The sequence below is a fragment of the Cibotium barometz genome, chromosome 4 (assembly GCF_041138505.1).
Source record: "Cibotium barometz isolate CiBa-2024 chromosome 4, ASM4113850v1, whole genome shotgun sequence".
Classification (NCBI taxonomy): Eukaryota; Viridiplantae; Streptophyta; class Polypodiopsida; order Cyatheales; family Cibotiaceae; genus Cibotium; species Cibotium barometz.
In genome coordinates, this window is record NC_141049.1 from 53,079,309 (window position 1) to 53,090,532 (window position 11,224).

General features: G+C 44.0%; 1 protein-coding gene across 1 annotated transcript in view; it reads right to left on the reverse strand.

The window, feature by feature from the left end:
* LOC147639394 (serine/threonine-protein kinase STY46-like) overlaps positions 1–11,224 on the reverse strand; it is a 62,684-nt gene that overhangs the window by 9,652 nt on the left and 41,808 nt on the right. Inside the window, exons 6-8 of the mRNA XM_086790801.1 lie at positions 10,937–10,987; positions 6,684–6,859; positions 6,497–6,604 (exon numbers count right to left, since the gene is read on the reverse strand). Coding sequence (XP_086646927.1) covers positions 6,497–6,604; positions 6,684–6,859; positions 10,937–10,987 — 335 coding nt within the window. The remainder of the gene's footprint in view (positions 1–6,496; positions 6,605–6,683; positions 6,860–10,936; positions 10,988–11,224) is intronic.

Here is an 11,224-nt window from a genome sequence, read left to right on the forward strand (position 1 = left end):
AAACCGTGTGAGAGCACATCTATGCCATGTAAACAATGAAAAAGCACAAGTGAACAAATGCCTAGGGACAACACCTGAAATGCGTAGAGAGCTTTTGGCAAAGTACCCAAGTGAAGAGGAGAAAGCATGTGCATGAAAGAAACCGGCAATTGATGCATCTTACTTCAGTAGACATGGGGAAGATGTACACTTGGGAGATGGACAACAGTATGGAGGACTTGGGAGCTTTGCATTTTCCCAAGATTCGCAGTCTATGGGTGCAAGTTCCGGAAAGCAGCAAACCTTGGGAGCAGCTTGGGATCCCCGCAAGAAAGAGAGGGTAGATGCAGTTGTTGCAAGGTTCTTTTATCATGATCATGTAGCATTCAATGTTGCTAGGTCTCCATATTTCATTGAAATGGTCCAGGAGATTGCACGGTATGGCCCAACATACAAGCCTCCTTCATATGAGACACTACGCACCACCTTGTTGCAAAAGGAGAAAGCTGCAATTGAATGTGCTTTAGAGTCTGTGCATGAAATTTGGGCAAAGAATGGTGTGTCACTTATTGCAGATGGTTGGAGTAACACTCGAAAAAGGTCCATTCATGGCATGGTTGCTTATTCTCGAGAAAGAATGCAATTCATTTCCTCACATGATGCTTCTGGGACTGGAAAAACTGCAAATCAGCTTGTGGAAGAGTGGGCCGAAGGTATTGAGAAAGTTGGACCAAAGAATGTTATTCAGTTCTTAGCTGATGGTGAGGCAACAAATAGAGCAGCTGGTCTTAAGCTTGAAGACAGGTATCCGCATATCACATTTAGTCCATGCTTTGCTCATTGTTTGAGCAACTTATTGAAGGATGTTGGCAGCTTGCCATGGGTTGATCCACACATTCAAAAAGGCAAGGAGATAATAAGCTTCATTCAAAACCATCAGTTTATTTTGAATGAATTCCGCAAGAGATCGCCCAAAAAGGATCTCTTGAAGTACTCAGAGACACGCTTTGGTTATAACTTTCTAATGACGAAGAGGTTATCCAAAGTGCAATTGCCTTTGAAGCAGTTGGTTGTATGCAATGAGTGGATGGGATGGGCTCTTTCTCGGTCAAGAGCCGGCATAGAGGTTGCAAGAACCATACAAGACTTCACATGATGAAGAGATTATCCAAAGTGCAATTGCCTTTGAAGCAGTTGGTTGTATGCAATGAGTGGATGGGATGGGCTCTTTCTCGGTCAAGAGCCGGCATAGAGGTTGCAAGAACCATACAAGACTTCACATTTTGGGATGAAGTCAACACTATCAATGCTATGATGAAGCCGATCATGTGCTTGATGCGGATTGCAGATGGATGGGAGCCATGCATTGGCAAGGTTTATGAGGGGGCTGACTGAATGACCGAGAAAATAGGGGAAATGGGCTTGTCTGATGAGAAATATGCAGAGGTTCGAGAATTATGTGAAGCACGATGGAATGGTTATCATTCTCCTATGCATGCTGCTGCGTATGTCTTGGATCCCGAGTTCCAAGGATGTGGACAAGAGGCCGATGATGAGGTGATGGATGGTTGTTGGGAGACAGTGCTTTCTAGGCAGGTTCGTGATGCAAATAAACGACGGTTGGTGAAAGACCAACTTGGATTTTATCGCAGCAAGTTGGGAAGGTTTGGATCGGCTGATGCACAGAGAGATAGGTTTAAGATAGGGGCTGCTTTATGGTGGGAGGATTATGGGGCTCGTACACCACAGCTACAATCATTGGCAGTAAGGATCTTGTCTCAAGGTGCAAGCTCCTCTCCGATTGAGACTATGGAGTGTGTTCGGCCATGTTGCATCCAAGAAGAGGAACAAATTTGGAACAAAACAAGTCAATGACTTGATTTTTGTAAGTGCTAATTTGTGCTTGCTTGGTGATATGGCTTCTCCCAAACCAGAGAAGTTTATATTGCTTGATGAGGAGTCCTCGGATGATGTGGAGACACATGGACTTGCAGATCCTGGTCAGGATGGGATTGAAGATTTGGATGCTGCAGATGTTGGTCTTGATGATATGGCTTTCTTGGATGACATAGATGATAGTCTCCTTGATGGCATCACTGGCAGTAGCCATGCATGATATCTCCTTACTATTTGCATGTCACCTTGAGGCTTGGACTTTGGACTTGGATTGTTTCTTTTATCTAGGCTGTGCCATGTGGGCCACATTTTGTGCTTTTTGTCACTTATGTCATGTATGATGTGGGCCAATTTATTTTGACTTGTGAGATCTGTTCAGTGTTAGTATCTAGCCATGCAAATTGTGGTGCACTAGACTTTAGTGTGTCTCTGATTTGGTTATATAAATGAGCATTGTATGTTAAGATTTATTGTCATTTCTAGGAATTATCTAGGTCGTTCCCTGTTTCCGTTCCCCCTCGTTCCCGCTCCCCCTTTTCCCCGTTCTCGTTCCCCTGGTGGTGCTTTCGTTCCGTTCCCGTTCCGTTGCTACTATGCCCTAAGGACCCATTCCCTAGAGGAATGAATGAATACAATGAGGAGCAAAACTTGCTATTTATAGTCTCTTGGACTTCATGGAGAGCTAGCCGACTGGACCAAAAATCCATCAAAAGTGATGCGCCTGTCATGCTTACAGCCGACAGTCCTTCTCTTGCAGCTGATACTAATGTGCCTGTCATACTTGCAGCTGATACATTCTCTGGTTCCTCTCCAAGTCCACACTAGCCACTTTTCCGCACCTTGTGCTCCAAATCCTAGCTTTAATGGTCTTTTTCTTGGCTGCCCATTCTGGATTAACTCTGAGAATGTCCATGGCATTTCATGCACACGACATCCCCCTCTGCTAAACTTGATGATGGGATTCCAACCTGTTCTTGGATGACTGTCATCATCCCATTCTATTCTGGGAGTCTCTCTGTCATCCATCCATATCTCTGACAACCCTTTTTCTCTAAAAGCCCGGCCTGGTCTCCAAAACCACTCTTTGACTCTGAATAGGATCAATGCATGTGTTCCCTCCAGTCTCCAATCCATTCTTGCCCTGACTCTGAACACTCTCACATCACCCCTTGGAGGGTAATCCTCCCTTGGGACCGTTGCCCGAGAACCTATCTGGCTCACAGGACTCCCATCCCCTCTGGCTTTGTGGAACACCACCAACAAACCTCCTGGGAGCTCTTCCCGATTCTATGTTCCTTGCCTTGGGCTTCGTATCCGTGTACTTTCTTGTACCTTGGACCTGTACACTATCACATGGGACTGAATTAGTGTTTAGCTTTGCTAAGCCTGATGCTCTGATACCAATGTAACACGCGGAAGCTCTGGGTGTCTTCTTTCAGCCCTAAACACTACTAGAAACATGCTGATGCAAAACGCAGACATAAAGAGACAGTAGTAGAGAGAGAGAGATAGCTGGAAATTCATTATATTTCTGATGGTACAAAAAGGTACCTAACTCTGCAGCCCTAGGCTGCCTTCATACAAAACGTGAACATCACCCAAAATCTAGTCCCTACTTGGACCCTAAGGACCCATTCCATAGAGGAATGAATGAATACAATGAGTAAAACTTGCTATTTATAGTCTCTTGGACTTCATGGAGAGCTGGCCGACTGGACCAAAAATCCATCAAAAGTGATGCGCCTGTCATGCTTGCAGCCGACAGTCCTCTTGCAGCCGATACTAATGCACCTGTCATACTTGCAGCCGACAAATTCTCTGGTTCCTCTCCAAGTCCACACTAGCCACTTTTCTGCACCCTGTGCTCCAAATCCTAGCTTTAATGGTCTTTTTCTTGGCTGCCCGTTCTGGATTAGCTCTGAGAATGTCCATGGCATTTCATGCACATGACACAAAGTTGTCGAACAGAGCTCGCCAGAAGTGAGATGTAAACTTTGGATCCCGATCTAAAGTAACAAACCACATATAGGATACCAATGTCGGAGAAAGAGCCGGGAGCTAGCCTCCACGACCCCTAATTTGGGAGCTAGTCCTGTTAATTCAGTGCTTAGGAGATCTATGGGTGCAACATTCGCTCTGCCAATCCTCTCGCTTCAAGCTCTAAACACATCTGGTCTCAATCTTACGAGCTTGCTAGGTCTCGAGCACTTGTATCATCTACATCATCTGAAGCATCTAGGGGTTGTACCTAGTGTCCTATTGGTGTTGGGACGGTGCTCTCTTTGAGGTTGGAGGCCCGCAAAGACTCTTTTGTTGGCATTGTCTCCTTCTATGACTGAGTGGGTGGCTCAATGATTTTTCTAGATGTAAATAAGCCATCCATATAAAGTTTCAGTGGGCAGCTCCGCGAAATTTCCAAGAGCTTTGAAAAAAATATCTTGCACTGTGTTTGTACAGGCTCAAAGAAGTGTTAACTCTGATACCAATGTTACATGTGTTGCCAAAAACCTCAACTAAGGTGTCCTTACTTGATACTTTGACGCAATTAACTTCGATTGAAAAGATGAGAGAGGAAAGATCATACAGTACATTAACTAACCCACTTTAAGGACCCCCCACCTTGGGGTGTATTTGCTTACAATGTAATGAATTACAATGCCGTGATCAATGATGATTCTTGAAGTGTCAATTCGCCTCTATGGATTAAGGCCCCCTACCTTGGGGTGTATTTGCTTGCAATGTAATGAAGTACAATGCCGCGATCAAAGATGATTCTTGAAGTGTCAATTCCCCTCTACGGACTGAGCGTGGGCTATATTTCAGGTTGAACAGGAGCTGGGACTGTGCCCATTGGGCTCCTTTTGTGCATGAGTGAACTGCATGCTGAGCTAAGGAAGATCCTAAAACTCACACTTGCTCCTCATGGGTATGGGCATTTCTGCTAGTGATCTTTGCTCCTGTAGATGACTCCTGATGCTTGCACTGGAATAGCTCAGATATAAGAAATGAGACAAGGGGAGGGCTTATTAGACAACCCTGGGATTGGCCTACTTAACCCCATGACTACTGCCCAACCAACACCTTACTTGATTGACCTGCTGTATGGCCTGCCTAACTACCTATCTGCCTTGTCGGGCCTGCCTGGATCTGTCCATCTGTCCCGAATGGTGTCTACACTACCTTGTAACTGTGTTTTAACTGTCAAATATCTGTGGGTCTTAAAACCTGTTTTCCCTTATGTCAGACACTAGGGTCTTGGCCTAATAAGTCCCCTAGACACATGTACAACTTGCAATTTAAGTGCGTTCTATTTGTGTGCGTGACAACACATTGACTGTCTGTCCTAAGACCTAAACCTAATGGCAATTCACGACTGGTCCCTAAACTTGGGCTCAGTGCTCATCACTAAACTCAAAAGATTATTGTGTACTTTTGTAAAAGTATGGACACTTTGTACCCTAGTGCAGCAGGTGCACGTGACGATAGATCCATGTCATCTTGAGGATAGGAGTTGACTACCACCTCCTTTCCCCATTGGATAGGCCATGTGCTCGAGGAGGTGAGTGCTTGCCTATATATTGTTCTGGCTTCTTCCCCATCGAGGTAGATTAGTTCTCTAAGGTTTTGACATTGACGTACTCAATTTAGAAATAAAAATGTTTCAATTTTTGCTTCAGTCAAAACACTAGCTGATCAGTCCATGGCTTCCTATTTTGGAGATTTTAGCATTTGGGAGAGGACTGCTAAAATTGGCAGAGAACTATAAGAGGGTTCCATGGTTTCCTATTTGGAGATTTTAGCATTTGGGAGAACTGCTAAAATTGGCAGAGGACTATAAGAGGGTTCTTTGCTTTATTTGAACTTACATAGTATTTTCAGCAGATTATTTCAGCTTTCTTTAGTTTTGTAATTCACATTAGATTAGGTTCAAAGAACGAGTCTTGATCAACGTGACGTTCTCTCCCTTCCAAACGACTTGTCGAAGATGTGTAGAATGGAGAGATGTCCTTTTTACCTAAAAGATAGGCCTACAAAGTCAGCCAATTACTCTGCTTACTTTGCATTAGTTGCATTAACTTGTGTAAATCTGTAATTTGCATTAGTTGCATTCACACATACTTCTTTTGTCACTTTACATATTTTCTCAGAACATGGGCTGATTCTTCTACTGAAACCTAAACATAACTGTCCTCTCTAAACAATTTGCTGCTTAGTGTGATGACATTCAATTAATCGCTGCCACAAGACTCTCTAACAGTGTGAGTGTGAGGGGGGGGGGGGGGGGTGCGCGTGGAGTTGTGGTTGGCGATCTTACAAAGGCAACAATAAAAAACAAGGGTCTATAGCACCATAGTAATCCAGCCAAAGTTGCGTCCAACATGAATAGTGGCAGATCACCCAAAAAAAGCACAAATATACATACGAATGGCAAAGATAGAAAAGCAATATACCTAGGAAGTAGATATTATAACATTTCACAAAAACAATAAATAAAATTTGTGTGCTCTTGCCACGCCTGCAAGACTCTTACATATTATAGAAGGAAAAAAATACCACTTTAAAAAATTTTGTGCTTTCTTCTGTAAGGTGATTAAAAGATTAAAAGCCAAAAGAAATCTACCTCATAATGTACACTTCCTGAGCAAACTCTCTCTGCAAATCCTCATTCAATCGCTCGGGCTTCAAAACTTTTATTGCAACGTCCTGTCCACAATAAGTACCTCTGTATCTGCATTATCAACTCAGTTTTCAATACATGGCTCCATATGAATGTGCCAATTCGAGCAACAGGCATTGGGTGTACTTACAGATCGCCAAAAGATCCAGAGGCCACTTTACAATTTAATTTCAGTTGATTATAATCGATTTCCCAGTCATCAGTGCCATCGGATGGTATCTTCAAGTATTCAACTTCCGGAAGGTTTGCTTTTGGGATAGGCTCAGCAGGCGAAGAGGCTGGAGAAACCCTTGCCCAACACCTTTCCTGCATTAGTTCCATCATAGAGATAGAATACAATTTTTGGCAGCTCTCTCTCTCTCTCTCTCTCTCTCTCTCTCTCTCTCTCTCCCTCCCGCGCCCGACACACGATGGAGGCCTCTTCTTCTCAGCCTCTTCACTATTTCAGATCTTGCGGCCATCCTCTCCTGCCCGATGATGGATCTCCTCCATGGACCCCTCCACTCCATAGATTTGGGATAGAGTGCATTATGATCATTCTTGTATACTTTATAGGCACATAGCTGAGTTGGTAGAATGTTTGGTCCCATTGCGAGGACCCAAGTTCAATGCCATCAAGCTACACGACGGGGGGATGTGTTCTGAGCTGATGGATAATCCACCTTCCCACTAACATGTATACTTTATAGCATGCTCCCCCCTTTGTTATGTGCATTTACCTAGGACTCAGCTTCAGTTTCAGTTTTCCATGACGATGATATTCCATGGATACTTGTAATCATGTGTTGTCTCATAGGCCCATCAAGCCTTTTGTAAGACATAAATATATCTTTCTTTCTTTATCTCAATTACGCCCAAATGGAGAGTCAGAGGAGGCTTACTTGTTTACATTGTAGCATAGTACCAATGGCACTTTTAGGGCTGTTGTTTCTTCTCTCAGCTCTAGTTGTTTAATCATGTGATTTTGTCAGTTCATGGACACATTGTAACCAGTGTTCGAAAAAAACTATTTTCCCAAAAAGTAAAAAACCTTCATCTAAAAATTGTGAAATTATTTATAAAGAAAACTTTCAAATTTTGAAGGTTTTTGTTCTACAACCCCTCAAAATCTGCAAGTTTTTATACCCTTAAGTTTCAAATTTGAAGGTAGTTTTAAAAATCTGCAGGTGCAAATTACACTATACCCGGGTTTTTTTCGAACACTGATTGTAACACTTTTGGTCTCATACACCCTTCGGTCTTTCGTAGATCTTAGTAGAACTTTCTTTCTCTCTCTCTCTCTCTCTCTCTCAACTATGCTCAAATGAAGAGTCGGAGAAGGCTTACCTGTTTAGGTGGCTAGAGTAACATGAGATAAAGGGGAGGTTTCATTGTCACTCTAGAGCCCGCTTTGGCCCTCTCGCTTGAGTGATGCACTACATTGGTTAGAAATGCTTGGGGTACTTACTAGAGATGCACCGACATCAAGAGGCACAAACATACGCACACACATTGCTGCATGCACGGAAGCCTTGCTGTACTGATCCACAACCCTAAGCATACTTAAGAACATTGATGCTACTTAACATGAGATAAGATAGAGAGGAGAGAGAAGAAGAGAGAGATTAGTGTTCAGCTTTTCTTGTATTACTATGGTACAAAAAGGTTGCTTACTGCTTGTACATGATTTAGGGCTATGGTCAGCCCCATAGGGGTGACTTGCCCCTTTCTACATGATACCTTACTGGTTCTATGACCGAATGTGACTTTATGAATGAACTAATGACTTGATTTTATGCTGAAAATGTCTACATGCTTATATATGTGGTTGGGAGCCCAGTCGGCCTGCTCATGTGGACAGATAAATGCCAAAAGCTTGGGATAATGAGCATTTATGGCAGCCGTGAAGGTCTACACATCTGGCCGACATTAGCATATCTGGCCGACCTGCAGTAGGAAAGCATATATAAGCAAACACATCATTTCAGTCAGGAGCATCTCGTATTCAGCAGTGAACATTCAACAACAGCAGTTCGAGTCCTGCTCATCTCCAAGCAATAAGGAAGATACTCTTCTATCTCAGCCAGCATAGGTGCAGTCCTACAGTCATCTGGATTTGCATCAGTGGCCAAGGAGAGTCTTCAGTAAATCCTCGGGATAGCTGGATACTCAGCTGACATCTGGGTCTCCTCGTCCTTGCGTTGGGCATTCATATCATTTGTACTCAGCATAGTACAGCATTTCTCCAAAGAATAATATAAGCAAATACTCCTGCTTGCAGAGGGGGGCCCTTCAGTGGGTATTGGGACCCAATACTGTGTCGTCTTCTACATTCTCATTCTCTTCTCTCTCTCTCTCTCTACTCTCTAAAGTTGATGCTAAAGATTCTCACCACATAAAGGTATAAAGAAGGCCCTGTTGTGCGTTATCACAATCAACCTCAGTGCATGTAACACACACAGAGGAGAGGCAGCAGGACCCACCCAAGCCTCTATCACAGATTTCTTTAGCTAAGAGAGCCACTATTAACCCCATCTGTGGTTGCATCTCAAGTATATACCCCACCTGCACCCCCTGGGCACCCAACAGTAGCCTTAGAGACTGCAGTGTGATGGTGGAGAGTTATGATGTGAGAGTTGCAATGGGTAGTGTAAGATCAAGTGTGGATGTGCGCTGGGAGAGATGATTGTCATAAAGACCGACCAGGACATAGTCAAGTGGATGCTACAGGTAACGGGTGAAAGGATATAGGCCTTTTTAGTGTGAAAGCAAGGTGAGTGTGATCTGCCCCATTAGGTGGCGGTTGTGAAATCTTGGATCTGTCGCAGAAGTGCAAGAGACACCATGATACAGTCCACGATACTAGATCCTCTTCCATAGTGAAAGTGAGGCCATCGGAGTTAGGCCATGGGACATCCCACTAAATACCAGGAGCTCATGCATGGCTCTAATGTCCCGATCGTTCTGTCCAGAGAGATGCCTGAGAGGCAGGGTGGCACATGTTGCACATGGGCTGCCCGTGTGCATTGTCTGGTCTGTCGAGGAGGGGCATTCGGGTCAAAGCTGTCTTGTAGTTGTCGGTGGGGGCCTCCATCCTGCATTGGATGAAACAAACTTGTGATGGAGAGCTGTGATGTAACTAGGGTCTGCCTCTATGCCTCTTTGCATAGAGGATCTCTGTGGCGGCGTAGCTCCATTGGATAGTCCCAGGCATCACTGGTCTAAGAAATCAATAACCCAAGAAAAGTGGCCAAATCCATCCCTGAAGAGGCAATGAAACCTTGCTCATATCTCATAGTACACTGGGCATCTGAAAAGATAGTGCTCCTCTATCTCGACCTCTAGTGAACAGAATTGACAGATCCTGTTCTCTCTGGCAATGCCCTCTGCTTGCCCAGTTTCCACCCTCAAGCGATGTGATGGGACTCTGATCTGGGCAATGGTAATGCTCATGATGTGTAACATGTGCATGTGAAGATAGCCAGGCTTCTGAATGAAGACATCCTCTGTAAGCCTCATAGGGTGGTTACGATAAAACTGCATCTTCGTGAAAAGCCGCCTGTGCAAGCTGCCTGGATGACTCCAAGTGCCAATTGCGGAAAACAATCTCTATCCAATTTGTATGGCAGATGTAGGGGGGAGGGGATGACCCTAAATACTCATAAAAGCATTCCATTTGATCTCTGTTGACCTGGGCCTGCCTTTCTAATAAAGGAGAGGGTGCTGACTGTATCAAACCACATGTACATGATATGTCTGAGTACGCTCAATATCCTCTCTGTACATCTAGCCCCAATCTGCTAAGCTGTTAAGCTCCCAATAATCTCCTAAGCTGAGCCTATAGCCAAGTGATGTGCTCTGAAGAGGAGTTTTGGGTCTCTTCCAAGGTCAAGGTATGGACCATTCCACCATGTCAATCTGCCAGATTGCCTTTATAAAACATTTGGGGTCCCAAATAATAAAATATGGTTCTCTTCCACAAGACCCTTTGAATGGTCCCTGATGGTGCGATGCCTGTGGGACATTTTGGGGCTGCACCCATTAGTGATCTCCATCTATTGACAGAAAGCCTACCATGAGCTCTCAGCCAGAAGAATCCTACTCCCAAAAACTTGTATGCTCTAGTAACATGATGATTCTATCTCTGAGTCGGTTCTTCTTGTGAGGACCCAAGTGGAAGCGCTATGCTGTGTCTGCTGTCAACCACTCGACTGTGTAGTCAAAGAAAAGAAAGCGATGATGGCAACCCCACTAACCTGGATCCCATTATAAATCTCTGACGCTTTTACATATTTGACGCACAATATGGTGTTAAAAATACTCATCTTACAAGCATATATACTCACAAGGGATCGCACATATTCACAAAAGAATGTCAAAGAACTGTATAAAGCATAACATTACCTCTACACCTGCTACTGCAGTCTCCAACGCTTGCTGTAACTCTTGTGTGTCCTGTTTGTAGCACAGTTAAAGTGATAGTTGATATTCAAAGCATTTTCATTTTCACACACCCCCACCCGTCTGCCCAAATAGCGCACATGCACGCACGCGCGCGCGCGCACACACACACACACACACACACACACACACAGGATTCACTTCAATGCATAGATGAATGATCTACAAAAAACAATTACCAAGAAATCATTTGTGAACAAGCAGAGTATATGGGAGTTAAATCCCAAAAAA